The sequence below is a fragment of the Pezoporus flaviventris genome, unplaced genomic scaffold (genome assembly GCF_033815535.1).
Source record: "Pezoporus flaviventris isolate CSIRO_AGI_PZ_B2104156 unplaced genomic scaffold, CSIRO_AGI_Pfla_v1 ptg000007l, whole genome shotgun sequence".
Taxonomy (NCBI): Eukaryota; Metazoa; Chordata; class Aves; order Psittaciformes; family Psittacidae; genus Pezoporus; species Pezoporus flaviventris.
The window spans coordinates 95,738,659-95,752,500 of NW_026892555.1; the positions used below are offsets into that span (position 1 = coordinate 95,738,659).

General features: G+C 44.2%; 1 protein-coding gene across 3 annotated transcripts in view; it reads left to right on the forward strand.

Annotated features, from left to right (window-relative positions):
• Positions 1–549: 549 nt before the first annotated feature.
• Positions 550–13,842, forward strand: part of SALL3 (spalt like transcription factor 3) — a 26,723-nt gene continuing 13,430 nt past the window's right edge. The window contains exon 1 of one of the 3 annotated variants that reach the window (XM_061449597.1): positions 550–2,425. In XM_061449597.1, coding sequence (XP_061305581.1) covers positions 2,347–2,425 — 79 coding nt within the window. In that variant the 5' untranslated portion in view covers positions 550–2,346. The remainder of the gene's footprint in view (positions 2,426–13,842) is intronic. The other 2 variants (XM_061449599.1, XM_061449598.1) reach the window with 2 other exon arrangements.

The window sequence follows — 13,842 nt, forward strand, 5'->3', positions numbered from 1 at the left end:
GAGCGGGGGGTGGGGACTGGGGGGAACTGGGCTAGCAGCGCTCAAGGGCCGGGCTGCAACTAGCGTTAAAGAAAAAAAAAGGAGGGGGGCAAAAAAACCCCACCAACAGCAACAACAACAAAAGCAACCGCGAAGAGGATCGCCAGGGCGGCTGGCGGAGCCCCCCTCCGCAAAACCCCACACACGCACACCCATGAGCGGAACTGCGGGCACTGCTGGCCCCTGAGCGGTGCAGCTCCGCGCAGCGGCGATCGGCGACGGCGGGGTACATCCTAGCGGCGGGTCCCTGCCATGGGAGCCCGGCTGGCCCCGGCGGAGGGGGAGGCGGGCAAGGACCGAGACGGGAAGCGGCAACTTGTGGCGGCTGCCGGGGAGCAGGAGCTGCTGCGCGGCGGCGGAGCCTCCCGCCTCCCCGGGGGACGGACGGGGCGGGAGGGGACGCGGCGCAGCGGGACAGGGCGGGGGAGGCTCTGCCCGGCTCCACGGCAACCGGTAACGCGATAGAGGGGAAAGCGGGGGGGGGAGGGAAGTCTCTCCCTTGCCCCCCCCCCCTTCACTTTTACAAAAAAGGGGGGGGCCTGGGAGAAAAGCCGCTGTTGGGAAAGTGCGTGCGGATAGGAAGGCTCGGCGGCGGCGAGAGCTGATCGGGCTGCGGGGCTGGGGCAGCCCCGGCGGCAGCCCCGGCAGCGCGGCGCGGGAGGCGGAGGAGGAGGAGGAGAGTAGGAGGAGCCGCCGTGTGACCCGCACCGCTCCCAAACTTGAAAGTTTATCTGCCCGAAATCGAGAGCGGCCGCGGTGCGCGCACCGCTCCTCGGCACGGAGCGGAGGCATCGACCAGGGGAGCCGCAGCGCTGGGAGTTGCTGCCGGCTCCGCTGCGAGCGAGGCGAGGCGAGGCGAGACGAGGCAGAGGAGGGGGGATCACCCCTGCGACAGCAACAACAGCCACCCCCCACCCCCAAATCTGCGAGAGGATCGATACTGTTTGCTGGAGACCAAGGACTTGCTCATCGGCGCACACGAGAGACCGCTGTCATTAGCTAACAGGACACACGACTGAGTCGGGGGGTGGGGTGGGGGGGAGGGCGAGGAGTGTCACAAAAAGTCATTACAACCTGAGAGAGAGAGGGAGAAAGAAAAAAAACTTCCTACCAATGGACAACAGGAAGTGACCACCACCACCAACGGGGAGTCTCTGCTTGGAGAAAGAAGCTGCAAGACAAAGAAGAAGGAAGGAGAGGTGAAAGACAAAACTGCCCAAGGTCTTCTGCGTGTGCGTGCGTGCGCTTTCGAGAGAGAACAAAAGTCAGCCGGGGAGACGGAGAAAGAGGGAAAAGGAGACGGGATGGAGGAAGAGCTAAAGACAAGCATGTGAAGAGCAAGGGGAAAGAAGAGCGGAGCAACACACGCGCACATCGAAAAGAAAGGAAAAAAGCAAAAGCATACACAAAAGTTTCTTTTCCTCCTGGGAAGAAATTACTCACACGCACACAGAAATCAGATGCCTTGCAGATCAACTTCTGGAGAAAGCGAGACGAAGAGGAGAGAAGACGCAGAGTGATGTGAAGAAAGAAAGGAGGAAAAAAAAAACCCAACAAACAAAAAAACAGAAAGCAAAGAAGCCGAAAGCAGAGCAGAAAAAAACCTGAAAGGCGGGGGGGGGGGGGGGGGGAGAGATAGAAAGAAAAGCGAAGATCGTGACCTCCCCCAACAAGTGAACCTTGCACATATGTTGTGTAAAGTGTGTGCAAAACAGAGCCCTCCTGCGTGGTGCGTGTGTGTGTCGCTGCCGCCGCCGCCGCTGCTGCTGCCGCCGCGCCCGGTGCCTCTCGCAGGCGGCGCTGCCGGTGCCGGGGAGACGCATCATTTGGCGGAGCGAAGCGGCTAATTGCGGAGCCCCGTCCTTCATTTACATATGCAGCCTGAGTCCGCTGGAGCCGCGCCAATCCGCGCTCGCCCCCAGCACCATTAATAGCCATGCATTATTCACAATCATAATTACCGAGCCCCATGCGCGCTCCGCGCAGCCGCCCCAGCCCGCCGCGCACACCCCGCCGCACCGCGCACACCCCGCCCGGCTGATCCCCCGCTCGCTCACCCGCTCACCCGCACTCCCTCCCAGTTTGGTTGGCTGGTTTAGCTCTGCTTTTTTTTTTTTTTTTTTTTGGTTCGTTTTCTGTTGTTGTTTGTTTGATTTGTTTTGCAACTCGACTTTTTATTTGCGAACAGTTATTTGCAGCCCCCACTCCCCCTCTCCCATTCCCTCGTTCCCAATTCCTCTCCCCTTTCCACCTCCACGTCGCTGATGCCTCTGCAAAAAGCAGAGTCAAGACGGCTCAGTTAGCAGCATGTCTCGTCGAAAGCAAGCGAAACCCCAGCATCTCAAATCGGACGAAGAGCTGCAAGCGGAGGTAGTTTCTGAGCACGGTAAGGGCTCTCGGCGCCTCTTTCTCCTTCTCTCTCTCTCCTTTTGTGAGTGTGTTTCGGATGGAGATAGGTGGATTTATGGTGATGGTGAACATGGGAGAGCAATTACTCTGTCGCGGGAGAATGGGAATTAGAGCAGCTGGGGGAAGAGGCAGCGGAACTGAGAAGTTAGCAGTTTAGCCAAGTTTTTGCAGCCCACCCCCTGACTAACCATCCCTTCCCGCAGCTGCATCCTGGCCTCCCGAGCGCTTTAATCGCGGCTGGGCTCGGCGGCGGGGCCAGGCCCTCCCTCGGGCAGCTGCAGAGCGGCACCCCGGAGCAGCGCCTGCCGCCTCCTCCTCCTCTCCGCTGTGCATTTTTTGGTGTTCCCTTTTTTTCTCCCCCCCCGCTGGTGGCTGGCAGCGGGCAGGAGCCATGTCCCCCTCTCTCCTCCTCCCCGGCAGGAAAGTTGGGGCTGCCGGAGCCTGGGTGTCCTGCCAGGGGCTGCGGGTCCCGGGGGGTCCCGCGGGCAAGGGGTTGTAGGGGCCCGGTGCGCGCCCCCGGGGCAGCCTCAGCGTGGCCGGTGCTAGGGGCTGCCCCGCGCCTCGGGGAGGCGCGCCTCCGGGCAGCCCGCTGGGTTTCGGGCTATCCTGGCCTCTGCCCCCTGTTGCCCGGCGGGCAGGGGACCCCGGCAGGAGCGGGCAGGGCCAGCGGGGCCGACTGCGTTATTTTCGAGGTGGTTGAGCAGCAGCTTCTCGGCTCTCCCCCACCGTGCGCCGTCTTTCCTCCTTCGCTTCCCGGCTGTGCTGCGACTGTAGTTATTATCAGTGATGGGTGACACGGAGTGCCACCACCGCCACCAGCCCCTGTCGCGCCGGCTGCAGGCAGTGGGGAAGGGTTGTTTTCTCGCCCATCCGCCATTCCTCGCTCCCTCCCCACACGCAGGCAGACGCACACTTGCATCTGGGCTGCTCGAGCTCCTAGTGAACAAGTGTCCAAAGCGGGAAAGATTTGGGCTGTAATCACTCCTTATTTCCACTTTGCTGTATTTTGTTTTCCGAGGAAAGGCCTGCAGGGTTTTTTTTTCCTTGGATTTTATTTTATTATTTTATTTTTTTCTAACTTTTAATTTCCTTTGTAATCCTTGTCTTTGCAGCGTGCAAAGGCATGCTGCAGCCCAATATCACTTTTCCAGGGCTAAGTTGAGCGCTTCGACTTGAAAGTTTTCCTTTTGCTCTTTGCGCAGAGCCCACTGCTTGCTTAGCTCCTCGCACAAGCTAGTGAGAGCCCCAGTGTTTTCTGCTTTCTGTGTAGGCCCCTCTCTCCACTGTTTTATCCTTCCCCGCCCTCCCTCCTTCAAAAAGAAAAAAAGTCATTCTCTTGCTTCAAAACTATAATGACTTTTAAGTTGCATCTGTGGGGAGAGAAAGGCAGCAAAGTTGAAGCCTGAGGAGGATTTTGACTATTGTATCTGAACTTTACAGCCTTGAAGCTTAGGGCACCGTGAATCCACTTCATCAGGTTAAAACATCTGTCAGACTGGCAAATCGTTAAGCCTCCTGCTCCTTCCCAGCGTATTTGGGGACCCAGGGAGCGAGTCCCACACTGCCCAGGGCTGCTGAGGGGCTACTGCCTCTGCTTCAGGAAAGCCCACTTGGGTGTTGACAATAACAGACACACAGAGAAATGCTTCCTTCTGTCACAGCGGAGGAGCAGAGCAGTGCATTTTCCACATTTTTTTTTTTTATTTTTTTTTTTTTTTATTCCTTAGGAAACAGTGGTCCTGTAAAAGCAACTAATATAGGCAAGCAGGTGAGATTTAGTATTTTATCATGTAAACAAGGTTTGTTGAGCTCAGTCTCTGTTGGGGTGGGACCTAGGTCTAAGAATTTATCATTAGCATTCTAAACTTTTGCATGCTCTGAACACATTTCAGCACAGAAAAATAAAACCCCACAACTTCATTATGACACTCCTGGTGAGCTAATAAATTAAAAAAAAATATATAATTGTTAAACTAGGTTTTTGTGAATCTTATCTATGTAGCCATGTCACCCGAGATTAGAACAAGAGATATGCTAAAAAGAAACGCTTGCATATGGTGGGTAGATTAAGGACAAAGAATCTTTTTGTCATGGAAATGTTTTTTTTTTTTCCCCTTTTTGGGGGGGTTTTGTTTTGTTTACTTCATCACATAGAATTTCTCACACTTGGTTTGTTTTGTATTGCCCTCAATGACTACATGATCAAATGAATGGATTTATTTCTGCCGAATGAGAAAGACAGTCTTTCCATCAAAAGGACTACATTGCATCCCAGTGAGGAATTTTAAAGCGTTATTATTGTGGTCCCTGAATAGCACAAAATCGGCTTTCACAGCAGCCCTAAAATGCAACAATGTAAATACTTTTCAGCCTTAGAAGGCTGTTATCAAAATGTGCTATGTTTCCTTTTATTAAAACATATTTTAATTAATAGAGTGAAACCCGTCAGAGTTAACAATTAACAAGCTAAAGTAGTGCTGTTGGGTTTGCACTTCCATTTGAGAAACGCGAAAGAGGTGGGGGCAGGACACACGAGCAGAGGGCTATCTAGTGCACATTAGTGTAATGTAAATCATTTACACGTTATATTAGGAAGCCTAACGATTGCTATACTGCAAGCATTTTTATAGGCCAGATATAATGAGCGCTCCAGATCTCGTGAATTAAAGCACTTCTTGTCAAGTCACTGTTCTTCGTTTCTGTTCATAGCTGTAATCAAGATATTGCTACAGTTCCTGAACGTATTTTGCAACAGGCCAAAAATAGTGCAAGAATATTTGTCGTTTTTAGAAAGCAAACTGTTCAAGCAGTATTATTTGGTACATGTGGCCTTTCCACTAATTTGGCTGTTTATCTTCAAAAGTGGAAGTTGTTGTTAACACAAGATTACACAGATGAAGCTTGTTATTTATTTAATGGAATTGTGTTTAATATCGCCTTAAAATAGATTTTATGAAGTGAAGCTTTTAAAAATGAATGTCCCATAAGCGTAATCCTTGGAATGAAGGAACACTCATAGTGGCAGAGAGAAGCCTGGCAGTTTGGGGAGCAGAATGGAAGATAAACATTAGGCCAGATTTTAAGTTGGCTGGTCTCGCCAGAACTTGCATGCTAATGTTACTACAGAAGTTTAAGCATCAGAACAAGCAATTTTATAGCCAGCTTGGGGTACAGCATAATACAAATGCATTCAAACAGGGCAGTGTCATGATGGTGAGAAACTGTTAGAAATCTGAAGATAATTAGCAATGTCATCAACTACAGATTTACACTCAAAATAGTTTGAAATTATTTGTTGAAAGTGAAATGCTAAAAATAAATTTTTTAATAATTTTGAAAGGAAGTGTTAACAAAACAGCTGGTGGTGATACATTACTCGAGTAATTGCATTGTAGAAGAGTGAACAAAAGATACCTATTAAAAAACCCCAACACTTTGAGGTTACTAAATTAGAAGATATGGTTGAAATCATTTAAAACCAGCAGCAGCAGGGCTCAGATGACTGCCTGTAGAATACAATAATCTCAGTTTCTCAGTAAATGTAAAGCATTGTAATAGCTGGAATTACATTTCTAATATACTTGCCTAATTCAACAGATTACAAATGAATCAGAATTAGAGGCACAATGCACATGCTTCAACTCCGATTAATTTTTGTATTAAGTCACGGATATAGCATTTGTATTTTGAAAGTAGAGATAATAAAAAGGGGTTTTTGTAATGCTGAAAAGTGATTTTCGGAGGGTGCAAGTGAGATTCTGGTAAAGGGTGATGACAAACGAGGCTTTGGACTTTTTCATGCGAAGTTTCTGGCAAAGCTGTATCATTGTTTAGTCTGAGGTGGAAGGGATACCTTGTAGTTAGCTGTATAATGACAGTTTTCTAGTGTGCCGTTTGCAGTATTTTTTTTAAATACTGAACCTGCTTTTCTCCCCACTCTTACACAGCATGGTCTAAACTAATGAATCTTTTTCATCCTGGTAAAGTGAGATTGGGCTGTGCAGTATTGAGCAGTTTGTGACTGCTCTCAGTATTCTGGAGTGTGTACACAGACACACATGCTCCGCCACAGCAACGACACAGTTTGCTACGGAGCAGCCAGCTTCGTGTGTGTGTGCTCACTCTATCTGCATGTACAGAGGGGAAAAACACATTTTGGAGGGACATTACTACATACAAAATAGAGGTTGTTCCACATCAGTTAGACACTATTGCCTTTAAAACTTGAGAGGTCAGAAGCAGCTCTCAGTAAACATAAAACTTGGGTGATTTTTTGCAAGTTTTTGTTCTGAGGCAACTGTAAGAGGAGGCTTTTTGTTTTGGAAAATAAAGGCCAAATAAGTATTGCTACAAATTGCCTCTTTGCTAAGAAATGGTAATTGAAACTTTATATAAATAGTTTTGCTACTACAGTACAGACTTAGCATTCGAACTGTGTAACATCTGTATTTGTATGATTTTTTTAAATACTCTGTTTTTAACTGTGTTACCAATAGGAAAACGTTTGGAATAATAAGGAAACTACAACAATCAGCCAATTTGCTGATAGATGTGTAGCAAGGAACGTAGACAGAACTGGGTCAGATTTTATCTGGTGGTGCTGCTCTAGAGCAAGTCTTGCCATCTCCTGGGGTAGATATTAAAGCTGTTTTTTATGGAATTGGCGGGAGGAAATTTTGAAAGGTGTTGCTTTAAATTCTGTGTAATTAATCCATTAATATGCATGCATTAAGCTGTTGAAAATTACTTCTCCTTGCCTAAGAAAGAGGGAAAGCTACAATTCAAAAAATGGGTGGCATTAAAAAAAAAAAAAAGTAAAAATAATAACGAATATTAGTGCAATTTCTGAAAAATAGTTTGAGTCCTGGGGAGATTTTGTGGATATCTTTCCTTCATTTGTTTTTTTGACTGCCAAGCCAGGACATATCTGTTGACCATCCATCAGTCAGGACAGGAGTCAGTCACTTTCGTTGATAATAAACCAGGTCTGACATGACATTAAAATAGTTAAGTACTGACACATTTTCCAAAACAAAGCATGTAAAAATAATTTCCTTCATAATATTGCATTTGTAAAAGGAGAGTAATTTGCTGGAATTTTTTTTTTTTCCAAAGGAAGCATGAGTAAATCTAGTTCCAGCAGTAAATTTTTATTGAACTGTACATGTCAATGTAAAGGGCCAAAATCCTGTTTCCTGAGCCCTCTTAAAATATCCCACTAAAAGTAGTGAGGGTTTTCCATTAATTAAAAATAGGAATTTAGGTCAAAATATACTTTTAGGAGCTGGTTCAATTCTAGAGCTCTTGGACATAGAGTACATTTCTTCCCAGAATTGGGAAAGCCAGAAAAATAATTGTTTAAAAGGGTGACAGAAACCCATAATGAAACACATTTAAAAAAACATGTTTCTTCTAAGTTGAAAAGTGAAAAGACAGCAGACTAAAGAGCGGGGTCTTTAGAAATACTTGCTGTAGTTACGGTACACCAAGTGAGCATACTTCAACTCAGACATCCATTACGGGGTAAGCTAAACCTTTAAAAAAGATCCCTTCTGGATCTCTTGCTGACAGTCTCTAACACTGGGGTGGTGGCAGTGCCCTTCACCACTCCCCCCAAAAATTTGGACCCTGTCACTAGGCGAGAAAGAAGAATCCACAAAATGTCCAAACTTTTGGCACAGAGGCACACCAAAATATTTGGGAAGGAAGGCTGTTAACCTCCCCCAGCCAGCCAGGGTGGGGGCATGGGGTGAGTGCAGGAGGCACAAGTGGGTGCTGCATGGGTGGGTGCTGCTCTGTGTGGTCTCACAGCGGGCTGCTGCCGAAGCCCAGCCTGCATCCCGGGGAGAAGGTGGGATTGGAGAGTGCCAGAAAGCTTCTCCAGGACTCTCCCTGAGGGTGGGTAGTTAGAAGTGCTTTGACAAGGCTTGCTGATTTAACCTTTGCCTGCTTTGCCCTGCCAGGGGTGGCCACTAGATGTCAAGCTCATAATACAATTAGTACATCTGTGCAGTTGACCTTGGCAGCACGGCTTACCACTGTTCTGTTAAGTGTTAACACTGAATTTGAGTGTTAACTAGAGATCCCTCTGAGTTTGCTACATGCTGTACAGCTTATCAAATGCCCATCTAGTTCAGCACAAGTGTTTACAGTTCTTAAAGGAGGAAAAAGGTTTCCTTTTGTGAAGCCCAGCATCTTGAGCTGCTTAATTAACCCTGCAGGTGCTGCAGTATTTTTGTTTCAGTTAATCAAAAGCAACTTGTTCTTCAGCGTTTCAGGAGACCCCTTCTGCTGGTGCCATCTGATAACTTTATTTTATGGTTTTGTTGGTGTAGTAATATCCCCAAAACTGCAAATGATGAAAGCTAATTAATTTGTTCAGGTCTTTTTGTGCTTTGCTATCCTGTGCAATACTGCAGTACACGGAACGGTAAATGAGCAAAATGACTGAGCTGCACAACTGGCATCAGATCACTCTTGGTTTGCTCTTTCAAGCACTCCTGCGTGTGAGTAATTTTACTCAAAGGAGTAGTGCCGTTGAGTCCAGTACTTGTAAGCTCAGTTTTGGGATGTGTAGGAGATGCAGGATTGGGTCCTCACATTGGCTTCTCTTATTGTGAGCCTCCAAACACAAATTTGTCAGCGTTTCTGTGGTTGTTCAGAGAGTGTTTGGCTTCATTCTGCAGAGTTACATAGTTGAAGATGTAGTTAATGATACACTTTTCAAAATAGGAAATCCATGCAGAGTCTAGTGTTCTGCTTCTTTCTTATAATTTATTTGTTTTGGTTTGTTTTTTTTTCAATGTCTTGTACATGTTGGCTAAGTTACAAGTGTTGACCTCAATTTTTTGTTAAGATTCCCCATGAAACTTGATGCGTTCCAAATAAACTTAGCTCCTACGGACACCAGCATATTTGTACACAAATTCTACACAACCCAGAATTAATGTATAGATATGCTATAACAGCCAACCAAATGGCTGTTTATATAATTTTGAAAAGCATAACACAGGTCTTACTTAAAGTGATATCTTGCACAGATACTCCAAACAATTTGTGTAATCTGTTCCACATCTGCATACACGTAGAAAGGTGCCAGTGTTAGAGGTAATGAAGTGCTTCACTGCACAGATTAGAAACTGCAAATGCTTCTAACAGAATACAGTTAGTGCCTGTGCCACAGGTGGCTGTTACTTAACAAATTCTGAGATTTAGGCTACTGAATGAATAGATCAAACCGAGTGTGCCAGGTCAGCGCCGAGTTTTGCATAGCAAGAGTGCCCTCCACTGTTCAAATCAGTACTGACAGCTTTTGTGGGCTGAGAAAAAGGACAGAAAATTTTTGAGCCTGGAATTTCTTCTACATTGTTAAACACAGTAGGGGTCTCTATTTGTCTCCTCCTGTTTCACAGCTTGGGCTCAGTATGTGATAATTCATCTTTCTTTATGGGATTCAAAGCTATCATAAAGAGTTAAAAAGAATTAATTTGCAAGAAAATAAACGTGTTCTGACAATTTAAGAAAACTTTCTTTAAAACCTCTGTCAATTGTAAGAGATTATAAAGCTAAGGAAAAAGTAATAGTGTTCTTCTCAAGGATCAATACGATGTTACAAGGGTGCTATTTCCAAATGAATATGATTTTGAAAACAAATTTATGGAGGCTTAAAACATATTATTGTTACCTTATTAAAATTGTGCTTGGGGAAAAGTAAATTAGTGTATTCTGATGATAGGAGTAGTAAATAGTTGTCCTGTATGGGAGCGCTGTTCTCAGAGTTCTATTTATAATATTGCTTCTTTAAATATACAAAAATGCTGTGAGCTGCACTTTGAAATGATTATTGGATTTGCATGTGAGAGCATTTTATACATCTGTCTTCATAGTTAGCAGACATTTTATCTTTAGCTGATGTTAACAAACGCATTTTTTTCTGAAACTCCTTCACAGTTTGTACACTGCTTTTCAATGGAAGATCAGTGTCGCTTTCTTTTTCTTCCTGAAAGAAATTCCTACATTTAGAAAACATTTAAGTCTTGATAAGTCTCAATTATGCAGCTCTGAATGTAGGCATAATAGTAATTCATGCAACACTTTTCCATGCTTTCATTTGTATTATTGCACAGAGTCTAAAAAGAAGCTTCAGAAAAAAATTGTTCGCGCATTTGTTGGATTCCTTTACAAGACAGTTTTGTTTGAATGCCTCAGGAAGGTATCAGCAATCTGAAATAGATGAAAGCCTAAAAAATGTCAGTTCTCTTACCTGGTTTTATTCAAGTGTCTTATGAATCATACATAATTTTAGAATTCTATGATACAGAATTACAAATACAACTCTGAATTGTCAGAGCACATGTGATTGTAATAGCCCTTACTTAACATAACTGAAAACGTGATTTTCAGGTCATTTACATGTACAGTACTAGAAGTGATTTAAGTTGGGACAGAACAGAAAGATTCTGGAGGGCAGATGAAACACAGTGGTCGGTTGGCATTTTTCCAGGCTGGAGAAAGGGGGCATTTGATAAACAGCATATGTTTTCAGAATTAACCTGACTAGAATGTGATGTTTCGTTTCAGTCTGTTTCACAGGAGTAGATGGCAGCATTTTTAAAGCATCCATTCATTATGTTTTCCCTTGCACAGCATGCAGTAGGCTTTCCTCTTACAGTCCAACACCATCCTGACTGCAGCCATGCATTGCTCCAGCCTGAAAAGCTTTTGGTGGATACAAATAGGGAAGGTGGCAGAGCAAAGCCACCTGGCATCACTGAGTCAGCAGAACACCTGAGCCACTTCAGGTGTCACCATCCCAAAGTGACTTTCTCAAAACACCTCTGTTTGAATTTCTGTGAGCTAATTTTAGGGACAGACCCAAGTGACAGCACTGTGCTGGAGCCACTGCAGCTCGGTGGGCTGGTACCTGCTCAGGAGCTCGCCGGGAGTACTGTGTGAGAGATGCTGCCTGCAATTTTTCACCTGTTTACACAGGGTAAGCTTTATGTGCTGCAATTCATCCTGCATCCCGTAGCAGCTTCAGATTAGTCTGTTAGCTGTTAGACTGCTAATGAGAAAAAGAAAATAACTGAGAGGTTATTAGTGGCTGAGATCCTGACTGCTTGACAAAACTCCCATTCAACACCTTTTGTGTAACTAAGAACTGCAAAATCCAACTCATGTCTGTAAGATTAAGCAAGTGCTCAATTAATTCCCCCAAAGTCCTTGAAAATTTTTACTGCACCGCATCCTCACTGTAATAATAAAAATGATTGTTTTTCTTCAGGAGAGATAAAAGAAAAAAGATGAAATTATTCAGTACGTAATGGATTTAATCACTTTGTAATATATCAGAAAATGGATGCAAGCTGTAAAACATTAAGGAAACATGGAAAAATGCTGTGTTTTCCTGTAGTAGGTATATGCTGTAACTAAAACTGACTTATTTTTTAGCTTCGTATTTAAACACTTAAAATTTTTAGTAATCTGGATAATATTTTGGTACTGCTTTCTGTCATTTATAAGGTGATTGAGCATTAAGAAACACCAAAAATACCCTTTCAGGTGGAGGATGCGTATGCTTTTAAGCTTTATTCCCTGTTGAAGTCAGTGAGGACTTCCACTTCAAAAGCGACAATAAATGCATTAGTGCTTTCGTATTAAACAGTAGTTCTGAAAGGGATGTTGAAAACCTCATTTGTGAAATACTGGGACCCTGTTAATTTCTCCAGTACACATATATATATTAAAAAATACTTATCTGTCATCATTTTCAGTCTTGCTTTCTTCCCCTCTGGAGTGCTTGTTTAGGACAAGACCATAAAGACTGCTGTTTGAATGAATAGCTCATACTCTTTCAATCCTGTTAATTTCAGTGGTGGTTTAATATGAGCAAAGGCTACTCATTTGAGTAGGAGTTGTTGGACTGAGCCCGTAGTCTGTTGTTCTGTGAAACATCTTGGTAGCCTCTGTGTGTACTGTCAGCTATGGCAAAGCAGCATTTACTTCAATGCCACCTGTGTCACCTGCTTAGTTATGAGTCCGAGAAAGAAGCACTGAGAGACATTGAACTTGTTTGGTTTTTTAAGAAGTGCTAAAAGAATGTATCCTAAACGGAAAATACTGTTCTTTGTATGTGTACCTTAAAGTTGATTTTTTTTTTGGAAAAAAAAACCAACCCAAAACTTTAATGACTCTCCAGCATCATTATCTTAAATATTTTTCAAAAGCAGTTCTTGAATATTTCAAGACAGAGAATGAGATTAGTGTACTTGGACTGCTCATTTGAAAAGTATTTTCACTATTTTTAAGGCTGGGGAGTTGAGAGAAGGAGGAATGCAGAACAGAGCTGTAGGTCCCTGGTTAATAGGGTGCAAGCCTGATCCCCCTGAGATAGCACAAAACTAACCCTCTGTTTCACTGAGAGCAGAGCTAAGCACTGATCATCTGCAAAATACCTATACTGCTGTTTTCCTCTTGTACTTTTTCACAGGTTATATTTCAAATGCAGACTGCTGCTTCTTTGAGTTTGTAAATTAGTACACTAGGCTGGTTATTATCTCAAAGTGCTGAAAAGGTCCACATTGATATCTCCTGGCAGTGGGCATCAGAAGTTTAGGTTGCTATTGTAAGCTTACGCATTATATGTATTAGTTTTGACATTTATAGATCACGAGACTGTCTTCTAATGCAGAAAATTACACCTGTTTTGATTGTAAATGCTCACATTTGGACTTGGTGATTACTGTACAGTGTCTGAAATAATTAGCTTGCTGGTGTTTGATCAGCTCGTTCTAGATCAGAGGACAGCCATATTTGAATGGCTGCATTGCCTGAATCCATCACTAATTACTTAAGTCTTTTGTGCAAGGTTTTTTAGAAAAATCTTTCCTTAAACAAAAGAATAGAATATATAGCTAAAAAGATGAAAGAGGAGCCATGCAGTTTGCAGCTTCTTTTAGAAGTAATCCTCCTTTGCAACCATGACTTAATAGTAGAAGTAGCAGTAGTAGGTGTAGTGGTAATAATATTAATATTATATACTAGTACTACTAATAGTAACAATAGGCAACTCTTACGCAGGTTGCCAAGGTTTGCAAATAAGCACTGGAAGATATTCTCAGTGAAAGCCTTAGGAGTGACGCGGTGCCTTCGTGAGTGGTCGGTACTACCAACCAGGGAACTTGGCAGATTCTGAGGATCAACCCCCCTGACCGTAAAAATGTAAATCTGTAGCGTAAATAAGGATTTGTTTGAGTTGTCTTAGTTGGGAAAGACTCTGGAGAGGGCGAGCATGTTGGTGGCTGGCTGGTCTGTACTCTGCATGCTTTCACAAGGCGAAAGCTGAAGTACACCTGAGAATGTGGTTTGGAAGCCTGCTTTTTCACTTGTTCTTTT